The 27203-nt window shown below is 32.8% G+C and overlaps 1 protein-coding gene across 1 annotated transcript; it reads right to left on the bottom strand.

Annotated features, from left to right (window-relative positions):
* Nucleotides 1–5425: 5425 nt before the first annotated feature.
* LOC130946776 (uncharacterized) lies at nt 5426–6009 on the bottom strand. The gene has a single exon (XM_057875623.1). The coding sequence runs from the start codon at nt 5932–5934 to the stop codon at nt 5551–5553; it is 384 nt and encodes a 127-aa protein (XP_057731606.1). The 5' UTR covers nt 5935–6009; the 3' UTR covers nt 5426–5550.
* Nucleotides 6010–27203: the final 21194 nt, after the last annotated feature.

Here is a 27203-nt window from a genome sequence, read left to right on the forward strand (position 1 = left end):
CAATAATAATACAATTTTTTTCTCTATTTCCTTTGACTCAATAGACAAGCTTTAATTCTGAAATAATCTCCATATCAATTATTGTTATGTCATTGTTCTGGATAATATTATCTTCTCGAAAAATAGACAAAAGTACACACGAATTTGTATACGGTGGATAGATGTACCCTAAGAAATGAGTCATTTATACACTCTAATATGAAGTTTCGTTATCATTTCTACCCTTCCCTCGCTTGAGTAATTTTTCTAGTAGTGGTAGAGGCCAGGTGGCACGTTATTGTATGGTGTGACCGTTTTAGATGACATAGTGAAAAATAAAATTATTAAATTTATTAAAATAAAATTAGGAAAAGAGTAACGAGTGACCACTGTTCATCCTCTTCCTTCTCCAATTACTTCGAACACAACCCTAGCAGAGGGTGAAAAGAAATTCTTCCTTCATTTTCTTCATTCTCTTCCGTAAATCTTCTTTGTATCTCTCGTAATAGGAATTTATAAACCCTAAAGTATCAAAATATCACAATCTCAACGAAGGAAGGATATACCTCATACTTGTGCAAGTGGTTGTGGTGGCTCGTCTTCTGTACCGAAGAATAGGAAGAAGAAGTTCGACTACAATAACGGCAAGTGTCTGCATGGACTTGACGCAGTGGTGCTTGAGTCTGCTACAGAGTGAAACCCTGGAAGATTGTTTCTTCATTATCCGTTATGGAGGTATATATGTGAATTCTTATTTTTTTTTATGATGATAAATGCTATGAATCTTATGTGAAAAGGTTGAAATTGTCGTCGGATTTATAATGTAGAAGATTGAATTGAGGTGTGATTATTTTATTTGGGCTGATGAAGTTGTTGATACTGAAAAAGATCGTGGGATTCAGGATCAGAGTGAAGAAAGTAAATGAAAGTCTATAGAGGAAAGCAACTGGAAGGTAGAAGAAGAAATGAAGAAGATGTTACAAACAATTGATGAAATTAATCAAGAGTTAAAGAGCATTAGAAAATAGGTATAGTATGTATGCTTAGGGATAAATATATGTATTCTGTGATTGTTTATTAACACATTTCATCAGTAATTATAATTCCCTGTAAGTAGAAGGAAAAATATGTAGTAAAGGTTGTCTTGTAGCTTTCATTTCCATCAATATTTGAATACAAATATTTGTTTTAATTTTATTTCTAATACGAGTCCTATGCAATAAACAACTGAAGAGCTAATTCATAATAATCAACACTTGATCAACAATAAGATGAATAATAAGTAAGTATAACTAGAAACTGTCATTAAAAATCAACTAAAACACAAGTCATGAAAATCAGAAGTCTAAACACCAAACTACAATTCACATTACAAAATAGCAAACAACAAGTCTATGCCTATAGATATTAAAATAGAGGTCTATATAAAAACAACAATTGCCTAAATTCAAACCACAAAAGTGCAGTTTTAAATTACAATACCAAAACCATAGGCCTAAATGAAAATAACAATTCTCTAAATCAAAATCACAAAGCTGCAAGTCCAAATCATAACACTAAAGCAACAATTATCCTTTTCCAATATAAACAGTAACACCAAAGCAGTTATTTTTGAGTTGCAGCCCTTAATCCATTTACACTTAATGATTTTGTTCCACCTATTATTTTTGTACTTGAGCCACCCTTTGCACTTAAGCCACCTTTTACCACTTTTGCACTTGGAACACTTTTTGGCTTAAGACCATTTTTTGGCTTAAGACCATTTTTTGCAGTTGGACCACCTTTTGTACTTAGACCACTTGCAACTAGGCCACTCATACTAGGGGCTAGTGGTGAAGATCTTGGGCCACTGATGGATTGTCGGGTCAAGCTTGGGGTGGGCATAAATTGCAGGAACCTTTCTCTCATTAAAAGACTTGCAGCATTCATAAATTGCAGGATTCATTGTCTCAACGGTCATTTACAACATCTACCACTTCAACTGATGGTTTCAGTGGCTAAGAGAAGGAGGGTTAAATCTTAGCCCCTTTTCACTTCAGAACACTTGCTTGTCCTTGAAACAACTTCGGGAGATTTTTGTCTCGTCTCTAGCCACGAGACTTTTCTTTGTGTCTCGTCACTTGGCACGAGATATTTTTCGGTTTTATCTCCTGTGCAGTAGAAACAGAAAATGGAGTAGAAGAGAAGGAAAATAACACTCAGATATATCCTGGTTCAGCTGCTAAGTGCAGTGCAGCCTACATTCAATCTCCATCACAACAATGATGGAATTTCACTATAATCATTTTTGATTACATACACCAATTCTCCCTAGGAACTACCTTTCCTATCTGGGACAAGTCTAGAATTCTAAACCCAATCCTGAACTTGACTTGGTCACTGCCAAGCTTTCAACTGTAAAGTGCTAACCCAACTTACAAGGGGATTCCCACAGAATCATGAAACACAACACAGATGTACAAAGGAACTCTAAGGACATCTATGGCTTTTTTTTTTAATTTTGCACTCTCTGCCTTTTTCCGCTCTATGGCTTTTTCATACAAACCTCACTGTTTGCCTTTTTCCATGAGACTCAAGACATGACAAAATTAAACAGAAAAATACAAAACAAAATACATTGAAGGAGAAAAAAATTCTGTTAGCTTAGGTAACTCTGAGAACTCTGTGCCTTGCACTCTCACTCATTGATTCAAATCCTGACTGTTCACCCTTACTTATAGAGAGAAGTCTTCAAGGTTGAAACCAAACAAACTAAGCTAATTTCCTTCTTCTTCAAAACAGAATCGGTTCGGCCAGAGAGAGAGAAGAGATAACCCATGCAAAACCCAACATGCAATTACCTTTAGTCCTTCTTTGGTCACCAATCTTCATCAATCCGAGCCCTTCATCTTTTCTTGCTCTCCAAGATGAACTCCTGGTCCTTGATGCATCATGATGATGATAGCTTCATCTGCTCCTATCTCTGCCTCTTCCATCACGTAGCCACTGTAGCTACCTCCTGTGGTGGTTGAGCAAGATCAGAGACAAGCCATCCCTCTAAAGATCTTCTCTTTGCTAGCCGAAATCTTCTTCAACCACTTTTGGTATGGAGAAGTCAAGATCTCATCACAAAATCTTACCAAAAGTGAACGAAAATCTTAGCCACATCATACTTTTTGTTTGCTTTTTCTTGCTATCATTTTGATGGTCTTGTTGCTTGCACTTTCTTCTTTTCGGTGGCTAGGCTTAGCTTCCATGGTTGCTGGGTAATGACCGAAAAAGAAGAAGCAAGATGAGAGAAAAATGAGAGAAAAATTTGAACACTAACTAATGGATTTTGATAAAGTAAAATTAAATTTTCACTTCCCTTGCTTTAGGTAGCGTGTAGTTTGATGAGGTCTATCAAATCAAAGACTAACTCTCTCTCATATTTCCAATGCATATATTAACTTCATTTTAATGAAATTTGAATTCCACCACATGATAGAAGTGGATTCCGTTGGAAGCAAGAAGTAATATATTTGCTTTTTCTCACCATTGGTTTCGAACCAAACAAGCAAAATTATTTGGGTTTGTATAAATGGTAAATAAAATTGGCCCAGCTTCATACAATATAACTAGTTTTGCACAAGGCCAAACTTTGATTTTTGTTGGGCTTATAATCTTTTCTTTTCTTTTCGGCCCAATAATAAAATCTGCAAGTAACAAAATTATTAATTAATAAATATGAATTAGAGATCAAATTAATAATTTTGTAATTTAATTATTTTAATAATATTTGATCATCATCAATTTAAATTGGAGTTTTCCAAACTCATCATCAACTTTCTCAAATAAGTCAACAGTATGATCCTAATAAATATGGCATATTCTCCTATTTTTTTCAATAGCAAATTCATAAATTCGGACTACATTATTGACAAGTCTAATTAAATGCAAACCATTGGATATTTCGTTCTCAACCTAGTAAAAATCCTTGAAAGAAACATACCCCAAATCCTTCCCACCAAGAAAAATGTATTAAGAGTTTCGACATTCACCCTAGGAATCACAGCAACCACCCCTCCAACATATTTCAGAACTCCATTCATGTTTCTCTCAAATCATCCCTTATGATAATACACAAAAGTTATATGATTTGCCATCTGTTTATCGAAAAATCCTCAATCAAACTATAAAACAACCAAATTGATGCAAATAGTTTGTGCACAAATTAATTCATTTTCATATCATAACACAAGTACATGTAAACACTACTTAGATTAGATAATAAACAATGATTTTGCGACCTATTTCTTACATTTGATTCAATGTAGCAATAAACACATATTCAAGGAAAGGAAGCATTATCTTTGACCGCATTTGATGTTGAACTGTCCTCCTTCGCTTACGCCTGCGTGTGGACTTCTATGCTTCTCACCCTATCATGTTTACCTTTAGAATATAACGAAAGCGACGAATTACAACAAACTTACTTGTAAAGTATTCAGAAATTCATTCTCATTGTTTACTTTTTATTAGGGCATGTTTTCATTTAACATGAACTTATGAAAACTCTAAGAATGAAGAGACATAGCTTGTAATTTTTTTTTAATTTAACAAATTTAATAATATAATAATTTTATTTGAGAAGTGTTAGGGGATAAGTAGATTTTGTGATTTGTAGTCATCAATTAGTCATTAATGATATTTTTAATAGTGTGAGATTACATCTAATGATGTAAGATTACTCAATTTACTTTTGATGGTTAAGTGGTGGCCAAAATTTAACAAAAATATTAATCCTCTAGACTTTTTTATTTTATTTTTCACTGTGTCATCCAAAACAATCATATCACATAATAACGTGCCTTCACCACCACCAAAAAAATTATTCAAATAACAGAAAGATAAAAATAATAACAAAATTTCATATTAATGTGTACAAATGACTCATTAAAAAATAAAAACACATCTATCCACCGTATACAAATGTGTACTTCGTCCATTTTTCCTTATCTTCTACATTAATTCTATCGAACAACTATATAGTTATTTAACTTTTCAAATATTTTGATGACTATTTGTTTTCTCAATTATAGAGTTACACAAATGCAATCAAGAGCTAAGAAAGTCTTCTATAAAATTAAACATCCTTGCTTCTACCTAATAGCTTAATGTTAATATATAATAAATTAAAATTAGAAAGTCAATTACTTTGGATTAATAAATTTTTAAAAAATATATGTTTATCTTAAATTCTAAATTTAATAAATTCTAAACTCTTTTTTAATCCAAAACTCTCAACTTTTTAAAAAATGAGAATTTTAAAAAATAATTCTATAATAAAAAAGTTAAATAATTTTATCTAATTTAAACTAATTCTCATATACTTATTGCTTTATCAAATATATGAAAATTCGAACTCGCAACTTTTTAATTAATATAAAAAAATTATGCCATTTGAACTATAATTTATTGACAAGAAATTCCAATATCATAAAGATACATGTATAGATACAAGATATTGAATATTGTGTTGACTCATATGTTATTAATAATAAATTATATACAAATCAACACATACATAGAATGAGATATAAATAAATAATATCAAACAGGGGTAAGATTGTGATGAACAACCTCACCGTTGACTTTGACCTTATTATTATTACACTCATCAATGACATTACAAGCCATAACCTTAGCTCCAACACCACCAACTTCAGCCTCATTGCTTCCACTGCACCGTTGACACATCCTCTTCACCCACCCAAAGCATCCCCTGCCGGTGATGCTCTCCAAAGGCGTCGGCGCCCTTCCGTTCAATCTCCGGCCCAAATAGCAAGAAATCACGGCCAGAATGGCAAGCACTGAGATCACAACAAAGAATGGAGCTACAGATCCAGATGAATGCCATGCACTTCCACTAGATTCTGCTTGTTGCTGCTGCTCTGGTTCTAGAATTGAAGAAGGTGCTACCGTTGCTGATGACATTATGTTTTTGTTTAATGTGTGATTAAGATTAGATTCTATTTTAAGGTAACCATGTTAAGTGCTACTTATATAAAAGAATATGCAATGTGTGTGGTTTAAGGTTTAAGATGTTTTTAGCTTCCTTAGCGAGGTGTGAGAACTTGAGATCATTAGTGGAAAACAACGTGGAAAGATATAAAGTAAGCTCATACGCACATATCTACACACTCCCTTTTGTGTATTATGCTTTGTTTTTTGCATTTTTTTTAAATGTATTGCATACTTAACGAATAATTCACTAAATTAATTATTATATATTTGTATATAAATATATTTAGTGTTTAACTTATTTTTATTTTATATTTTAATATATATTCTATATAAATAGTTGATTTTATATATATATATATATATATTAATTGTTTTTTTTTATCTTATGCTTACTCAACTAATTTGTGTTGGTGCCAAGGAATGATGATTAACACATTTGGTGAGTATAATAGAGGGAATAGACTTAATTTTTTAAGGACTTAGACTTAGATTTTTATAGTTACACTATAAGGGTCAATTGGTTCAAATTTTTATTTTCTATCTTTAAAATTTTGTGAAGAAAAAGAAAGAATAAAGGATGAAAACAAAAAATAAAAATACAAACTAACCCTATCCTAAGTGTTTTATTGGTGGATAATATATAAATTGTAAGTTTGTAAATAGTTAAAAAAGTTAGAAATTTGTTATAACTTTAGTAAAATAATGATGGATATTTGAGTTGCTGGAACTTTTCTTTCATCCAAAAATAATAAACTTGTGTAATCTTAATTTACATAGATCTTAATAATAGGGTAGGTTTATTTTTTATTTTTATTTTTTTAAATTGTTGTTTACTTGTTTTGACTTATTATTCTATTTTATTTTATCTTATTGTGTTGAGCTTTCCTGTCTAAGAAAAAGAAGTCTTAGTGAAAAAGTTTTCCTTTCTGAACAATCTTGAAGCAAAACATTTAAAAAGGGGCCCAAGTAGTTCTGAATGTAATTTGACCTTTACACTTTATATTGCTGATTGTTTTATTATCATGCATGCATGCATAGCTTTAATTATTTCTTTGTTGTGTGCAGTGTACATTGGCTTTGGCTTGGAGAAAAAGTAGGCTTTTTTGTTTTTTAGTTTTTATTTTGCTACCTTGATGAGTTTGAACTTTAAACTTCAAACTTCAAAGTGAGCCATATAGCCAGTAGCCACATCCTCATATGCATGCATGTGAAGTTGATGTGGTCTTTTTTTTTTCTTTTTCTCTCTTTATCATTCTAAACATATTATAAAATTTCATCAGTCTGAAGAAAGTACTTGCCTTTGATATTGATATATTGCCTCTAATCAGTTTCCTTAACCATGACACAAAAACTGGAATATTTAACTCAATAAGTGGGTAGAAAATACTTTAATGTGAGTTGTGGATTGGGAGTAAATAAAAACGAACTGTCTACTTGTCTGAAATAAATATTCTCAATTTTTTCCAATTGAGAATGTAAAGTATAATTTTTAATTTTTAAATATATTTTTTATATTTTCTTAGTTTTACTTATAAAATATATAATGAGAAATTATATTTTACTTTCTCAAATAATAAAAAAAAGGACAAGTTACTTAAATAAATAGAATAGAGAAAACGTTTACCCAAATGTGCAAAACTGATTCTTGTTACCTGCATGTGCAAAAAGCTATTTCTACGTAATCCGTGGCAACCCACCACGGTTTCAAAACGTGCATAAACCGTGGCAGGTCCTAGCGGATTATGGCCAAAAGATATAGAGTGTAAATCGTGGTAGGTCACCACGGTTTACTAAGGAGAGATGGCGTGCATAAACCGTGGAGAGTCACCACGGTTTATGAAGAAACTTGTTTGTACATAAAACCTTGTGGGTCACCACGGTTTATGTGTGGTAAATAATGGCCAGAAAACCTTGTTAATTTTATGTCCAATAGAAGATGAATTTATTAGCACAATAAATTTATTAGCAGAATCTTAAATTATGTCTTATCAACAACAGCTTTTTATAATAGAAAGAGTACAATAAAAAAAAAATCAGATAATACTAAGAAAATGATTTTTATAGTGCTTAAAAAATTGATGTCTATTTACTAAAAAATAAAAAATTAATATTTAATTTAAAATGATGAAATTTAATAAATTTAAAATATTTAAAATTTGTTATGTAAAATAAATTAGAAAAAAATTAGACTCCAATAATAAACACCATGAAATTTTTGGATTTTTTTCTATTATAAAATAAAAAAATATTTTTAAAAATAAATTACACTAACATTAATGTTTGGAATCTGTGTTTTTATTTTTTATTTTGAGTTTTTATGAAGTTTTCAAAATCTTATGCGAACTTATAAAAACTACTCAAAAGTTCGTTTAAGCTTAAGGTGACCTCTCTCATTATATTCATCTTTATTTTTTCATTTATAAAATAAAGATTTATTACACTATAACATATTAATGAGTACAATAAAATAATTACTTGTTAATATTGGTATATTAATATTCATTAACATGCTTATTGATTAAATCTTTTATATAGATTTAAAAAATTCACATATAAGTGTATATTGATACATTAGTATTTGTTAAATTTAAAATAAAAAATATTTATTATATTATAAGAATATTAATGAGTACTCTAAAAAATATTAATAAGTAATTATTTTATTATGTTCATTAATATTTTTATAGTATAATAAATATTTAAATATAGTGTAAAATGAAAAATAGGGATAAACATAATGAAAAACTAATTGATAATACATGTAAAAATTTTATAGTATATATTAGTCAATAATACATAAAGAGAACGAAAAAATTTTATTATAAATATTCAATAGAAATAGATGATTTTTTTTTCTTTATAAAATGTACTATATAGTGTGTATTTATTAGGCTGCCTTTGTTTTCAACAACAAAATAGGATAAGACACTGAAAATAGGACAGGACAAGACACTGATGGATAGAGACACAAAATTTTGTGTTCTTGTAATTCTGCTTGGTGATAAACTAGAACAAATTATGAAAATCTAATTTATTCTCATTTTTTTCATTAAAAAAATTTGAGATGAAAAATATAATAATAAAAAATATAATTATAAAAAATTAACAAGAATAATAAAAAAATAAATAAAAAATAAGTTGTGTCTCTTGGACATAAAATTAACAAGGTTTTTTGGCCATTATTTACCACACATAAACCGTGGTGACCCACAAGGTTTTATGTGCAAACAAGTTTCTTCATAAACCGTGGTGACTCTCCACGGTTTATGCACGCCATCTCTCCTTAGTAAACCATGGTGACCTACCACGGTTTACACTCTATATTTTTTGGCCATAATCTGCTAGAACCTGCCACGGTTTATGCACGTTTTGAAACCGTGGTGGGTTACCACGGATTACATAGAAATAACTTTTTGCACATGCAGATAACAAGAATCAATTTTGCATATTTGAGTAAACGTTTTTTCTATTCTATTTATTTAAGTAACTTGCCCTAAAAAAAATCCAATCTGCTGCTTATCTTGGTTAGTGGTCTTTTTTCATTCATTGAATCTATGTGTTAGCAATCTATTTCATATCATCCATAGTTATCATACCCGAATTGGGATTCAACTTGGTTATTATTAAAGCATTAAATCATTGGATCAATAATTCAACCCGTACATTATTGATCGAACTATTTAAATCATAATTAATTAATTTAATATTTAATAATATCATTGAATTTCAATTATATATTACTAGTGTATCTTGATTTTTTTTTATTATTAAATGTGTATAAAAATAATCAAATTAAATTAATTAAAATGATAAGATGGTTTATAATTTAACTAAAAGTCTTGAGCTTAAAATTTAGAAATAATAAATTTTTTATAAATTATATATAATTAATAAATAGTATTTAAAAAAATTAAACACCAATTTTTTAATATTTTTATTTTATATATATATAAGTATAGAAATAAAAAAAACATTATGTAGTATACGAAATAAATAACTTAGCCTAGTGGTGACTAAATTGTTACTCTTTTTTTATGTCTTTTATAGAAATATTATTTATATAATAAAATTAAGTATTAATATATTTATATATAAATATATATGTAGTTTAATTTATTTTTAATATATATTTATATTTTAATATATATTTTATATAAATAAATAATTTTAGTAGCTGATTTTAATTTTAGTATAAATATAGTACAATTGGGTCTTTTATTTGAAGCCACCGGTTCTGTTCAAATCAATTTTTTGGATGGAACCAGTCAAGCTTCTGCGGATTTGTAACTTAAATAATAATTACCATCTGCAAGCAGGTATTAAACTAAATTGATTAACCACTCCATTATGTGGACAAAAACCTGTCCATCTTATCCTTTCATTTCTCAGTTCTCACAATCACACATGCATTTTAGAGGTATTTACCCATTTCAATTTCAAACCATCAAACCAACACTAAAAGTCGCTTGGGAAGTAGCAGAAGGCAGAAGCTATTTTTTTTTTGAATTATAAATTATCAAAAGTTATGGCGCGCATTATTTTAAAAAAAACTTTTAGCTTATTAAAAAAAGAATTTTTAATTTTTTAAAAAGTTAATTTATAATTTTTTAAGAAGTAAAAATATATGATTTTTTTTTTCGGCAAGTCATTTCATCATTTTTATAAAAATAAATAATTTTAAAATAAAAAAATTTATTTTTATTTTTGACTTTGTAAAAAAATATTGGAAATACTGACCTCCCACTACCATTTTTACCAAGGTTCTATCTGCTAAAAACATTGATCTTCTACCATCATTTTTACTTCATGATTTATCTACTGAAAATATTAATCTTCTACTACCATTTTAAAATAATGTTCCATCTGAAACTACTTATTGCATATATTCTTTTTATTTTTTTATCAGTTTATCCCTCTATTTTTTTTATTAAATTTGTATTTAACATTGTGTGTGGTATAAAATCTTAGTTTTAATTTTATTTTTTTCCATGTGATTTTATTTTTATATAGGTGCTATTATTTTTATAGTTAGTTATAGCAAGTTCTTGACCCCAATAAAAGAAGAAAGAATTCTAATAGAAGTAAAAAATAAAAAATAAAAAATAGCAACAAAATATACATTGATACACATTTTACATTTATTTTTTATTTTACAAACACTAACTATATAATAATTTTTTTTGGCATTGCCATCAAGATTATTGTGAATTAAAATTTTATTACTATTTACTGTTCCGGGGCTTACCTAGAACCGGACGGTGGTTGGACTTGTTTGAGGCCCAAACGCTGGAGGAGTGTGGTCTCCGACTTGGTTTACGTCTGGGAGCCGCCTCCGAGTTGTGTGTTCCAAGAGATGGGGGGTGGTACCTGCAAAGACACTCCGATGCCTAAGTCAGCATGGGGTAAAGCAGGTTTAGAATGTATTGGAACTTAGAGATACCTGAGGGGTGTCAGGGTATTTATAGTGGTGATCCAATAACCACCGTTGGAGTAGTGCCACCTTTTTAGGTGGATAACCGTCCCTTTATCTAGGGATTGTTGGGATATGGCTTCTAGAAGTGGTTAGAGAGATTTTAGGGGCAGTTACTTATTTGAATAAGCGTTATCTGCCAGCTATCTCTTGAACCCGACTTCTTTGGAAAGAAGTCTGTGTTGAGTCCGACCTCTTTTGAGGAGGTCGGTGAATAACAAAGGCCAATCTTTGGATTGGGCCTTTTGGTGTATTTGGACCTGGGCCTTAGTGTTGGGCCAGTGTATGAACAGTGCCCCTACTCGAGTTCAATCTCTTTTTCTTAAGAGTTGGATTCGAGTATTTAAACTCGGGCTTGTAGGCTCTGTATAATTGGTTTTAGCACATCTTACTTAACCAAAGAATATTTCTTGTCCTAGTTTCATACAACTCGTTCAATTCGAGTTGTTTTGAGGATCCATGACTTGTTTTAATACAAATCACCTTTCTGAAACTTATTCTGATTTCTTACGACTTGTTTTGATACAAATCGTTTATTTCAAAACTCGTATTTTTTAGTATAACCTCATCTAGCTCGTTCGATGCGAGTAGTTTTAAGGTCTTACGATTTGTTTCATTTCAAATCGTTTAATTAAAACGTGGCTATTTCTTGATCTAATTTCATACAACTCATTTGAATTCGAGCTGTTTTTTTAGGACTTCACAACTTGTTTCAAGTACAAATTGTTTATTTTGAGTCCCTTTAAACTATCAGATCATCTTTATAACCATCGGACTTCGTTGCTTTATCCATTATGCCCCTGCTCGAGGTCGAGCTTTATGAAGTCGGACTCGAGCAATCAAGCAGAAATGATTTTCGAATGAAGCCTTTTTTTGTTGAACTCATTCATTCTGAGTTTTCTAGATGACTTGTTTTTTATACAAGTCACTTTTTTGAAGCACAACTCGTTATATATCAAGTTGTTTTGCGCAATTTAAATTACTTAGATCATATGGTTATTTTCTTACTCGATTTTGTTCAACTCATGGGCTTGAGTTGTTTTAAATCATCAAGCCGTATTATAACCATTGGACACCAGTTTATACCTCGTCGCTTTATCCGAGCGACCATTGAAAAGGCCAACTCGTGATTTTTGCGTTTTGTCGAGCATAAATTGGCGCCTTAGGTGAAGGGATTATATGCTTATTCCCTCCCCTTTCTAGTTTTTACAAGGTTGTCGTCCTTGTGTATGATACAACTTGTTTTATCCAAGTTGTTTTGGAGGATAGTTTTTACGTTTCGATTTTGCTCAAAAACGGTTACAATCCTTCCTTTTTAACTCGTTTCTATACGAGTCGTTTGAAGTGATTCATTTTGATACAAATCACTTTTAAAGCTTTGCTTTTAGATAGACACGACTTGTGCTTGACACAATTTCGTTGAAAATATGGTTGACTGGCATAACTCGTTTTATCCAAGTTATCCTTATGTTGTTGTGAATGCTAGAACGAGTTTTCTTGGAACAACTTGTTTTTGTGAAAGTGTTCCATTTTATACGACTAGGTCGTTTATTTTTAGAACTTGTAGAGATGAGATTCTGGGCTTGAGATTTTGTACGATCCATTTGTTATCCGTGTGGATCGAGTTGTTAGATCGTATTTATGCCTCAAGGGGCATATTTAGTTAAGTTACTTTTGCGACTTGTTCTAAACACAACTTTTTCAACCCGTTTGGCCCGAGCTGTTTCGAGGTGTTTTCTTTCCAATTCGCATATGTAACTTCTTTCCACCAATTGGTTCCTCGTCGCTTCATCCAGGTGATTTCTATATAATCGGCCCGTGATTTTCGCGGTTTATCGAGCTTCAATTGGTGTGTGTTAATTGTAGAAAATCAATTTTCATAAGGAATTGTTTTATCTCCTTATGTTGGCGGTGTGTTGCGACCTGGGTAGTTTTTCACCCTCGAAGTTAGACACTTTGTAGTAGCCCTTTTCTAAGATTTCAGTAATCTTAGAAAAAACCTTTTTGATCTTTATTTTGAAAAACCTTTTTCTTGGCTGACTGTCCCTTTCTTTAAGTTAAGTTTTCCTTAACAACTCGGGACAGCCTTTTGCCTTAGTGCTTTCAATAGGTTTCCTGATCTCTTTTTGGTATTCCTTATACTCAATTTTTGATTTATTGAGCTCTTATGATTTAGGTTACTTTTGCGATGCGTTTCCCTTTTTCTCGGTTTTTCTGACTTGTAAGTCAGATAATTTCTGAGTTTATTACGATCGACTTTTATAACCTCTTTACACCGACTTGTACCTCGTCGTTTTATCCTGACGACCATCTAGGTCGGTTCATGGGATTTTCACGCTTTGTCGAGCTTAAGTCGGCGCGTTTCGTAGAAAAAAAGAAAAACGAGAAGGAATTTATAAGAGATAAAAGATCTTTATTTATTTGCAAAGGTACTTTTATTGCTACTAAGGGTTTCTCACTATCTATGATCCCTTAGTCTCTACTACGATGCCTCGTTAAAAACCTTTCTTCAGAAAAAATCCTTTAATTTTTGGGGAAAAAATCATGAAGTTGGAAAAAGAGTACATCAGGGAGTAGAGTTCGTTTTTAGTACCTTTTCATGCCACGACCTTGGTAGCTCGGTGCTGTTTAAGTCAGTCACCTTGTAATAACCTTTTCCTAAGATCTCAGTAATCTTGTAGGGTCCTATCCTTTTTGTTGTCAGCTTTCATTTGCCCGAACTCAGTAGCCTGATATTTTTTCTTATCAAGATGAGGTCTTTTGCGGCGAATCTCGTAGCCATCCTTTGTCTCAAGAGCTCTTTCCTTATCTGAGTTTGCTCTCAGGTTTCTGGAAGGGGGTCACGTTCTTCTTTCGTGCTCTAGCATCATTGTAGAATGTTGTCTTTAGTTTTTAATAATTTTGGACTTAGCTTTCATGATAAGCCAGTGCCCCTACTCGAGGTCGAGCTTCATAAAGTCGGACTCGAGTATTCAGTCATGCCATTCTTTGAATCTTACTATTTGTTGCTATGTGACTTTTACAAGTTATTTTGGACTCTCTTTTTGGGAGGTCGGATAACTTGTTTTATACTTGTTGTGTCAACTTAGTAAGGTCGGATCCTTATCTCTTGACTCGAGGAGGCATTCTTATAAATCGCCATCCTTTTTTCAATTTGTTTTAAACAAATTGTTGTGAGGTCGGGTTTACATCCTCTTCGTATTGATGTTTGATTATGGTCACACTGTCCTCAAGTTATTTTTGCAATTCGTTTCAGGTTTGCCCCTTGCCAGCTTGTTTTAGTACAAGTGGCTTAATGAGGTTAGACCACGATTTGTATTTATAACTTCTTACACCCTTTGGATCTTGTCACTTCAAAAAGGTGTGCATCAGGAAGTAAGGTGCACTTTTTAGCTGTAGTATCCCTTTTGTTGTAGACATGGCACAATCTAGGTAGACTGTTTTCGAGTAAGTCGAGTATGTTGTAGTAGTTCTTTTTCAAGTCTTAAGTGACTTTGTTGGGATCTTTTTGGTGTTGGCCTTTCTTCGTCCGATTTTGGTTTTAAGAAAGAAGTCGGACTTTTCTTTGTAAGCTCTTAAAGGAAGTCGGATTTTTATTTGTAGACTTGAATCCTCAGAGGAGGTCAAATTACCTTCATAAGCTTGGATCTTTAGAAGAGGTCGGATTTTTCTTTCTAAGCTTGGAAAGAGGTCGGAATTTCTTTCTAAGCTTGGAGGTTTTTCGACCTCATTGTAGACCCTGATCTTTAAAAGAAGTCGGAATCTCTTTCTGATATTCTTCGAGGTTTTTGACCTCATTGTAGAGTTGATCGTGAAAGAGGTCGGATTTTTTACAGACTCCAAAACGAGGTCGGATTTTTTCCTTGTCGGATCTAAAGAGGTCGGATTCTTCTGAGCAATGAGGTTTTAGACCTCATTGTAGAGTCTGACCTTTAAAAGAAGTCGGACTTTTTTCGTGGGATCTAAAAGAGGTCGGTTTTTTTTTGTGAGCTCCAGCTCATCCGACCTTGTTGTAAAGTCTGGCCTTTTAAAGAGGTCGGATTTTTATTCTTGAGCTCTCTAAAAGAGGTCGGATTTTCTTTGTGAGCTCCAGCTCATCCGACCTTGTTGTAAAGTCTGGCCTTTTAAAGAGGTCGGACTTTTATTCTTGAGCTCTCTAAAAGAGGTCGGATTTTCTTTGGTGAGCTCCCAACTCATCCGACTTTATTGTAAAGTCTGACCTTTAAAAGAGGTCGGACTTTTATTCGTGAGCTCTCTAAAAGAGGTCGGATTTTCTTTGGTGAGCTCCCAACTCATCCGACCTTATTGTAAAGTCTGACCTTTAAAAAGAGGTCGGACTTTTATTCGTGAGTTCTCTAAAAGAGGTCGGATTTTCTTTGTGAGCTCCCGGCTCATCTGACCTTTGAAGAAAAGTCTGACCATCATTCCCTCCAATGAAGACTGGGCCTTTGTCGCTCCGACTTTCTTTTTTCTTTGGATCAGATTCCAGTTTTCTTCCTGGAAGACATCCATCTTTATTGGTGTGCAAACAACATCAAATTCTACCGCAGGAATATTTCTTTCCATATTCATTGGCAGTGATGTAATTTGTGAGCAACCAACGAAAGATGTACCCAGTGAATTTTTCGTGTTATTCACTGCTCTGTTGTAATTGATATGTGAATCCAATGAAGAAAAAAACTGGATTCATCACTTCATTGTCGGATTGGGTTGCATTCAAATGGATTGATGCTGCACTTTTTGGCATAAGTTGAAAAGAAAGGTTTCATTGTTTTTATCAACAACGTTTTCCCTTCTTTCTTCAATTACTGACTAATATGGGATATTTTATTTATTTATAAAACCTGTGTATTTGGAACATTCAACTGCTCCATTCCATGAGTGGGTATCATGGATTTTTCCGAGATTGTAAGTCGGCACAGATGCCATTGTCCATCCTATTTCACGAAGAGGTTGGGATTAATCACGTTCCCTTTTCCTCTTTTTTTTTTTTCTTCACGTAACTTCTTTTGCCAATTGAATTTTCTGAATTGAAAATTCTTTTATTCAATTGGCTTTCGAGTTCATTTTTTTTTTCAAGTAACTTCTTTTGCCAATTGAATTTTCTGAATTGAAAATTCTTTTATTCAATTGGCTTTCGAGTTCTTTTTTTTTTCACGTAACTTCTTTTGCCAATTGAATTTTCTGAATTGAAAATTCTTTTATTCAATTGGCTTTCGAGTTCGTCTTGGTTTGCCTTCTACAATAGCCTTGGGATGTTGCTTTCTTCTCTTTTTGTTTGATTTAATCCAATTTAACTGTAGAAGTAGAATCATCATCCCTATTTGATATCCTCTCTCCATTGGGAGAAGTTTTTACGGGATTTCTGGTATCCATAGAAACTGTACTCCAGCTTCTTTTTAACATGCTTTCATCTTATTCATGTCGAGAGGTTGTCCGACCATCTTGTTGATCATCCGCCATTATTAAGGATTGAGCTCCGGGTCCCCGGCAACGGCGCCAATGTTCCGGGGCTTACCTAGAACCGGACGGTGGTTGGACTTGTTTGAGGCCCAAACGCTGGAGGAGTGTAGTCTCCGACTTGGTTTACGTCTGGGAGCCGCCTCCGAGTTGTGTGTTCCAAGAGATGGGGGGTGGTACCTGCAAAGACACTCCGATGCCTAAGTCAGCATGGGGTAAAGCAGGTTTAGAATGTATTGGAACTTAGAGATACCTGAGGGGTGTCAGGGTATTTATAGTGGTGATCCAATAACCACCGTTGGAGTAGTGCCACCTTTTTAGGTGGATAACCGTCCCTTTATCTAGGGATTGTTGGGATATGGCTTCTAGAAGTGGTTAGAGAGATTTTAGGGGCAGTTACTTATTTGAATAAGCGTTATCTGCCAGCTATCTCTTGAACCCGACTTCTTTGGAAAGAAGTCTGTGTTGAGTCCGACCTCTTTTGAGGAGGTCGGTGAATAACAAAGGCCAATCTTTGGATTGGGCCTTTTGGTGTATTTGGACCTGGGCCTTAGTGTTGGGCCAGTGTATGAACATTTACCATATACAAGAACACCATTATGGATGAAGATGAAGTGGAAGAACCCGTTTCTACCTAAAAAATGAAACTAATAAGAGAGCAAATAAAGAATTAATTACCTAAACAATTGTAATTTTAGTGATTAAATTATAGAAAATCAACATTCAATATTGAAAAGTATTTGTTATTATCGTTGTTTTAATATCCATTTTTTGTGAAAAAAATTATATTTTTTGAGTTATTTATCCAAACACTACAACTTTAAAATAAGTACTTCTATAACTAAAAATTCAAATACAAAATAATTTATTTATAAGCTGCTATTAATAAAAGTCTTTATACTTTAAACTCTTTTCCCAACAGAGTTTATTTAAGTTGTTTACCCAAACTGGATCAGTATTAGGTATTGTGATATTGGAAGAAAATCGGTAAAATAAATATTAATTATTTTTAAAATTAAGATAGTAAAATTTATATATAATGAAAGTTATAAATTTAATAATAATTAATTTTATATTTTATTATTTTATCAATTTTTTATTTTAATATTTTTTCTATAAGTAATTCATCTATTATATTTTAAAATTAGTTTAACTAAAAAAATAATTTATCTCATTCAATTTTCGTAAATTATTTTTTATTCTAAATTTTAAATTAAATTTGACATGTTAAACTGTAAATTTTAAATTCTCTACAAAATTAAGAGTTAAAAGAATCATTTTATAGTAAAAAGTTAGCTAATGAAAATGGGTTCCATGTATTTCATTTCAAAATAATAGTAAAAGAGGTACACTATTAAAAAATAATAAACAAAAAATATAAAATAATATGAGTCGACAAATTGTTCTTTAGCAAGTATATATGCAATTAATGATCAAATAATGTTAGATGACGAATAAAAGTTATTATTTTTTATTTATTTGATTAATTTTAAATTTTAAAAATAAAATTTTAAATTTTAATAATATAAAAGTAATGCATTGGTCAAAGTGTTGATTAATATTAATAAAAAATATTATTTTTTTAAAATTTTTAATAATTATTTAGTTATCATATTATAATCAATATATTATAAAAATAATTAGTATTAAAATGTTAAATTATTTAATGATGATTAGTAACAAATAATCTGACAATATACAATAATATACAATAATGAAATTGTTTATGTCAAAATTATTCTATTTATATATATATCTACAAAATGCGAGTAGGTAAATATAAAATTGAAGTGACCCGGCTCTAGCTCCCATGGGCCAGAAAGCAAGGTGGGTATAAAACCGGATCGGGTCCGGTTCGGGTACCCATCTTAATCGTTTTGTGCACAAGCGGTTTCTGAATTCTGAATTCACTTGTGGGAATTGTGATTGGTCCAGCGCAACGAAGGGCACGATCTGTGCATGGCAGGTAGGGGTAATATGGTAATTATGGTAACTATAGAATAAAAACAAAAACAAAAAGTCACAATGGCTGGGCTTTTGCCCCGGATGGATCTGTGTATTCTATGACTCACAGTCACAACAAAGAAATAGAAAGAGAAAGAGAGAGAGAAAGAAAGAAACCATGGATGGATAGAATAGATAGATAGATGCGGCAATGGTGACTCACTCACCTTTGAGATTCCTGCTTCACATCACATATACACACCATACACATATTCTTCCTCTCTCTCACACACACTCACTCACTCTCTTTTTCGGTTTAATTTTCTTTTCGTTTTTCGAATTACTATATATATATTGCTTTTGTTGTTACTTTGTTATTCCGTATTTTTTGCTCGACTCTGATTGGAGAGATAAAAAAAAAACGGAGTCTCTCTCTTGCTAGTTACTAGTCATGTTCTCCACTTCATATCACTCTGTTTAAGTGTTCTTCATTTCTGTATTTTCTATTTTTTTTTTTTCAGACTGAAAACGAATATTTTATTTATTTGAAATATATTTTGTGAATTTGAATGTGAATTAGCGTATGAATTTGTAAGGTGAAGTCACTGGAGGCAGCGGTTCATCGATCTCTTCCTGAATTTGGCTGTGGAATCATACACAAAGCAAGAATCGGTCGATAAACCTCTGCATCCAGCGCTCACTTTGCCTCTTTTTCTTGTTTTTCTTTCTTTAATTATTTTTTTCTGGTCCTTACGTAGCTAGATTTGTTTTTTTTTTTTGTTTTTTTTCTGGATTTTTTTTTCTGCGATTGAAGAGCGAATCTTATTATGGTTATCTTCTAGCATTGAGTTAATTTGTGCAATAATCTGCGTTTCTCTTAATGGATAGTGGTTCAATTTCTCTGAAGCTAATGGAGAGACTTAGGTTTGGATAATTGTGATTAAATACATAATTACTCGTGATTGTGTGTTCATTTTGCATCACTTAGGAGCTGTGCAGGCAAAATAGATCTAATATTATGAATCTTGTTATTTATTAGTATTAGTATTTTTTTTAATTATTATTATGTTTCTAATTCGAGAAATCAGTGTTTTTGGAGGAAGATATTTTGATCTGATTCATTTATTATTCGCTGAGTCTCTTATATTATAACTGACACGAGAAATAGTGAAATGGATCGTATTAAAGTGTAATGATGGGAGGTCTTCTGTTTTTTACTTTTTTAAGTCATAAACTACTCTTAATAGTTCTGTCCTGTAATTTTCCTTTCAGTATTCTTTTGTTTCCCTTTCTTGCTATGATTAATACTTAATACTACAGGAGGTCTTTGCTTGTTTTATGGTGCTCCTTTCTGTAGAATCAATATATGCTTTATTAAATGCTTTTATGGTGCCTAACATATGTATAACGAACCGTAACTCTACTCTGTACTGATAGATGGTAATTTTAGGATTGGTGTATGTTTTCACTGTTGAAAGTACTTTCTTTATTGTTTGATTGGAATATGTGGATCAGATACTCTAAATGGGGTTATGCAGAGTTTCCTTTCCGTTTATTCCAATGCCTTAAATGCTTGCCTTGACATGCTATGCAACAAAACACGTTTTTTAGGAATTTCATAGTTTCTTTATGATTTGGAATGAACCTTCTTGAAGAAGCCTAAAGTAGTGGTAGGGGACTGCTGCGTTGCTCTAGATATGTCATTTTCAAATAATGTTTCGGATGACATAGGTTTTCTAAACACACTTATCAACCCATCATTTTATCTCACAAGATGGAGTATGTTGGTATAAATCTACTTTCCATCTTATGAAGTATGATTGGGTTGTGGGTTAATATGTAAAAAACTATGTCATCCTAGCATAACTTGTCATTTTTTCCCCTGCATATGTTGGTAAAAAAAAAGTCTCTTTGATGTATAGGGTTTCCAAGTGGTAGGTTCTTATGCTTCACATTATCTAATTGTACTGTATTCTTGCCTTCATGGGATGAGTCAATAAAGACTAAAGAGTACCCTTAAAAAGGGTGCTCAAAGTTGCAAGAGAATCATCTTGCTGATGTTTTGATGTGTGGTATCAGATTCCTGTGTGTGCAAGCTTAATGGAATCGAATAAAAGCAAGATTGGTCAAGCAAATTGGGATTATTTTCCTGATCAAACATTTTTTCATTAGGTACATGCGGAGCTCAAATTTTGCTTTTAGGAACATGGGTAAATGTTACTGAGTAGTGTAATAATGTTTGGGAATCGTCATCATTCTATGGATATTCTGATATTTTTGTTCCTTGTTTGTTATTCTCTGATTAAAAAAAAAAAAAAAAGAAAATTGTCTCATAGCTCCATTTTACCTTTCTATATATTCATATTTACTTCTCACTAGCGACTGTTGCCAAATGCGGAATAATGCTATGTCATACTTTTCAATCTGATAATGATAACAACCTGATTCTAAGTCCCCATATGGGTTCCTTTTATTTGGCTCCATTCATATGGATTCCGAATGCAAATATCAAGTGTCTACATTAACTATTGAAGGTCATCTCAACTCTCAAGTGACTTGGAAAAAGAAAATGTTTTAGGATGTAAGGATGCTTCCTCTTTTTAAAGATTGGACGTTAATTTAAATGAAGCTTTGTATTGGCATCACAAGTGAATTAAGAAACAAAATTTCTAGATTTAACTTACGTAATTACTGTAGAGAGATCGAATCAAATGAGCTAATAAAGAATAATATATTTGTAATTTCCTTTTGTTATAAAGAACTTTTCCAGTGAAGATAATAAATATATCAATAAGCTTTGTAAAGTAGGTATTTAGGTGTCCCTTTGTTAAGAGTAAGCAATTGCTATCTTTTTTATGCGAGCATAGGGTTGATGGTGAGTCAGTTTCAATTGGTGAATTAAGCAATAATTGTGACGAGTGATGACAGTAGCATTTTTTTTTTCTTTTAATCGAGTAAGCATATTAGTCTACCATCACTAATTCGTTCTTGGTGTTTATGTGATAAACATTAGCTTAGGGTATCTTTTCTTATAGGCGTTGATATTGGTTTTGCTATGTTGACAATAGAAATCAATTAATAATTAGTTGAATCAAATTCACGCTTCAAAAATATTTTAGATTATATATCCAAATTTAAAATATATATGTTAAATTTACGTTTAATTAAAATGTACTTTTTTCATTGTTCCTTCAAATTTATCGTTTGAATAGATATGTAGTACATCATTATGGTTGTGACTTGGCGCATACCATTGCCAATCGGGTCCAAGTGTCAACTATGACGGGTCAATAAATTCAACGTATTGATTATGAGGATGAAATTAGGAAGAATTCATTTTCTAAGGTGATAAGAATCTGCTGTTGCGATGGCTGGTATAGATAGGTGTAGCGTGGCTATCATAGATGATGACCATGATTATAGCATGCCAAACCTATGATAATTGCTCTTTGTCGTTTATGAAATGGCTACTTTGGGCAAGACTTGTAGCTTATGCAACATGTACAATGGGGTATCCAAAGAAATTGATTAATAGCTGCATTATCATGTGATTTAGTGTCACAACCAGCTTAATTATTTATGAATTGTGCCTTATCTGTTTGAGTTTAGTGGGAATCAAAATAAAAGCATGCATTTAATCGGTTCTATATTGACCAAAATGCATTCGGCTAAATTATGCATATCTTGTTCTTGTCCACCTCCCACCCTAAAAGCTGTACATAAGAATGTTAATAATATCAATGTATATGGACAATTATTTGTCTAAATACATAAAATTTTAAGGTATAATTTTGTTTGACTTAGAGAGAGTAAGTGATTAGTGGAGTGCTGATTATGTCGTCATGGAGCATCAACACTCTCGATGTTCTATCGGATCTGCGATTATGAAACAAAGATTGGAGTGTATTCTTAGAATCAGACTCCACAGAATAACTTTCTCAAAGTCTAAGCTTCACAATGAGGATACAAGAATAATTTTAATAATTACTGTTTTCTCGAAGTTGCCTAGGTTACATGTGAAAAGGAGTAGAAGTTGTTTCAACGTTTACTTTTTTGGTGATGTACATAGATTTTCCAGATATTGGACCTGAACTAATTTGGATAGATGGTAAGCCCAGTACACTTATTAAATCTCTCCTAAAGTTTTCTTTTGTTCATAATAGTATCAATTTAGGCAAAGTATTTGATGGAATTTTTATAGAAAGTTCCATTGGATGGAGCAGTCAAAAGTATTTATAGATTGACCCCAATTCTTTATTTTATATTTACTAATTTTGAACAAAACTTTTTGTATTTTTAAAACAAACCTAAACATCATTCCAATTTGTTGATATGAGAGCCATCACTCTAGTATTGCCATCTACCATTGATGATAATGAACACTGCTTTTAAGTTTTAACGGTAATGTTATTAGTGGAGCATAAATTTCAGATTGCCTAAGTTAAGGTCTTCTTCTTGCTTCAGAGGCTAATTGCTCGCTGTTGATTTGCGAAACTGACTCAGTTGATGCATTATCCCTGGTGAATAGCTAGTGGCTGCCTGAGGTGCTGCGGCGGATCTTTGACTTGGGTGGTGAGATTTCAGCTGATTTCATGAGATGCAAATCGCATAGCAGACCATCTTGCTAAGAGAGGAGTTTGTGGCGTGGTTGTGTCCTCCTAACTCGGTTCTGTCGCTGATGCATTAAGATTTGATTTAGGGTGTTCTTTTATTTTTTGTTGTTTTCCTTTCTGTCGTTTTTTATATTTCTCATGGAGGAATATAAAACTATTTGTTTGTACTCCCGTGTAGTGTGTGTGAGTGAGTTGTGTGAATGTGTAATGCATGGGTGTATGGGTGTAATGCTTAAAATTGATCAAAAATAAAAAAAAAATATAGAAATCAGTAGGAAATAAAATGAAAAGACTAAATACCTTAATAGAAACAAACTTTAATAATCTCGTTGGAAAATATCGTTAGGAAATAATGATTAACAAGAATGTAATAAATTAATTCAATCAATTTAAAAAATTGAATTCTCTATCATAGTCATGAACACATATCGGGAGATCCATTTTGGGAATGAACTATGAAGAGATTAAGCACAATGCTTCCAATTATAATGCCGCGTCATTGAAAATGGGATTACGGTAGCGACTTCGGTGATTGGTGTGATTGCTCTCATATCTAAAAACTGGGATGATGACTCTTTGTGTTTTGAGCTTAGGGTGTTTTATAAATATGAAAAATTTTGTTGAAAATAAATAAATATAAAATAATTTATTAGAGTGAATCTATAAATATAGAGTAAATTACTGTTTCTACCCACGAAAGTTGAAAACGCTGACATATCTACCCATAAAAGAAGGAAATTATCATTTGTACCTATGAAATATGAGTTCTGCACAACAAAATTATCCAAACACTAAAAAATTACCTAAAATTCCTAAATTACCCTTATCTTCACCACCACTTTTTAAATCTCAAATCCTACCATCACCCAAACTCTTCTTCACCACCACTCTCATTCCCAACTACCACCGTTAATATCGCCTTCCAAAATCCACAGGCTTCCTAGACGACCTCCCTCCACATAGTCTCCGCTCTCTTGGCCCCCTATTCCTCCTCCCCCCGTGACGCAATCACTCAATCGCACACTGCCGTCATCGCCGTAGCCGCAGCCGCAACTGTCTCCCCACGCCTCCAGCTGCATGCCCTTGAACTCTCCATCAGCGTGTCCCTCGACCGCCTCCCCTCCTCCAAACCCTTATCAACCTCCTCCACCGCCGAGGACGACGGACCTTTGGTGTCGAACTCCCTCATGGCGGCCATAAAACGCTCCCAGGAGAACCAACGGATTGGGATCTGTATTCTATGACCGTCACATCTGCAACCCCTTCAATGGAAGGACTCTACCCTAAATCCAGGTGCGTCTCTTTCTTTTCTTTGAGTTATAACAAGACATGATTGAAGTTTGTACTTATTTTGTGTTTGGTTGAAATAATCGTTGTTTCTGGAATGTTTGTCGAAGGCATGGAAAGTATTTTGAGTGATGGTGGTAGTTAGGGTTTAGGGTGGTGGTGAGGAAGAGTTTCGGTGGTGTGTTTGGGATTGGAAAAGTGGTGACGTGGAGTAAGTGGTGATGGTAGAGTAATTTGGGTATTTCAAATATTTTTTTTTTTGGATTTGGATAGTTTTGTTAGGAAAATTTTATGTTTCATGGGTACAAATGGTAATTTTTTTCTTCTATAGGTAGATATGTCAATGTTTTCAACTTTTGTGGATACAAATGGTAGTTTACTCATAAATATATTTGACAACTCCATCTAATGGAGCTCTTTCTGAGAGTTAGCCATCAAATTAACTAGCATGTAGTTACTCTCAACTCTGGAGAGGTATTTCTCTTAACTCTCGAGAGTACCATTAGAATAGAAGGTTCTTGATCCACTAAAGCCTGACCTCAAAACCCACATCTTACAAAATACCCAAACTATATTATCACAATCCCCAAGTCCTAAGTTTCATAAATCACCTACTGTTACATTACTAGAATACTAGCTAGTAAAATCGCTAACTTATCCATCTTAAAAACCACTTTACAAGTCATCTAATTACAGCACTACACCTCTCCTTCTACTCCAACCATGTTATCATCCATTGTCTCAATCCTATTAATATTCAATATTAGGCTGTATGAGAATGAAGAATCAAGACATCCACCAAATAGAAGGTAAAGAGATCACATTCAAGCAAGAAAAAGCACTGGAATACATTCCAAAATGCTACAACTTAGTGGAAAAAGTTATTACAAAAAAAAAGACATCAGGTTCAACGTCATCAAGAATTCCTCGCTATGAATGTGGGAAAATTCACACGGAATGGCGATATTAGAAGTCGGTAAAAATAAAATCCTTGTTAGCTTCAGAGATGATGAAAGAGAAACACACACGCTTGAACAACGGGCTATTGAATATTAAAGGCAACCTGTTGAACTTGCAAAAATGGTCACAGGTGGAGTCTATATTTGATGTGAACCATATGACTTTTTGAAAATATGGATTCAAATCCATGGACTCCTAGAAAAGCACATGAAAGAGGAGACAATAGTTTTCTTAGGGAAAAAAAAGTAGGGGTTTTTATGAGAGTTGAAAACCCAAGGAAGGAGAGAATCTTGTTAAAAAAATTTTTGGATTCAAAACAATGATTGACATCTCAGAACCTCTAGCGACTGGGTTTTGGATGGCATCAGACACATGGATCAGTTTCAGGTATGAGAAGTTATCAGAATATTATTGTTACAATTGTTGAGTTATAGGGCATGACAAGAAAAACTATAGCAAGACTATGACAATGGTAAGCTAGAATCCTACAAAAACAAATTTTTTTTCAAGATTAGGAGTCAGCAGGGCATGCAACATACAACCAAGAATGGAAGAAAAAGACAAACTGATATAGAACCTACCCAAGAATACACAATGAGTATAGAATATTAGAATTAAATTAGGGCCGTCAAAATGGGCAAAACCCATCGAGCCAGCCCATTTATTCATTTAAACGGGTGGGCTTTGCCTCTAGAATTAAGCCCAACGGCCTGTTTAATTTTTTTTATATTTTTCCATAAAAAGTAGCACTTTCGGCCAATATTTTCTTGAGAGTTTGCATCAAGGATTTGGAAATCAAGGATTGGAGGAGTCTCAAGCATATAGACAATTTTCATGGCAACAACCTCCTTCGGCATACTATGAGCACGGATCATCCCATGGTGTATACCAATTCAATGGATATGGTGGACCTCCTTGTGGCTATCAACCACAACCACCATATACCTATGAACTTCCACTCAACATTGTTATCACCCATATTCACAAGTTCCATACCACCAAACTCCTCTATATGATCCTAACCCATATTCACCATACCAACAACCATATGAGTCATACACACCACACTTAGAACCACCATCATGCCACCAACCATATGAGCCATATGAACCATACTTAGAGCCACCACAATTCCAACATCAATACCCCCAAGAATCACCACCTCTATATACACTACCTCCATACTCTTACCAAGATGAACCACCTCTCATATATGAGAAATTTCTACCACATGATGAATTCTCCTTTCTACCATAACCCTCCATGGAAGAATATCCATATCCGTCGATCCAAAAGCAACATGATACTAATTATGTTAGCCAAGTGGAACAAGAGCCAAGGGATCGCCTCATGAAAGCGATGGATTGGCTTAAAACAATCATGATTCTCAAGGAGCAAGAGGAAGCCCAGAAGAGACATGAAGTTATCATGGCTAACCTTGTCAAAATTAAAGCCAACTTAGACTCATGAGATTCATGTCACAAACAAAGTATTTCCACGGATGA

The sequence above is a fragment of the Arachis stenosperma genome, chromosome 1 (genome assembly GCF_014773155.1).
Source record: "Arachis stenosperma cultivar V10309 chromosome 1, arast.V10309.gnm1.PFL2, whole genome shotgun sequence".
NCBI lineage: Eukaryota > Viridiplantae > Streptophyta > Magnoliopsida > Fabales > Fabaceae > Arachis > Arachis stenosperma.

What these genes read in the sequence shown, in the direction of transcription:
- LOC130946776 (XM_057875623.1), bottom strand. Translation starts at nt 5,934, where the DNA reads ATGTCATCAGCAACGGTAGCACCTTCTTCAATTCTAGAACCAGAGCAG.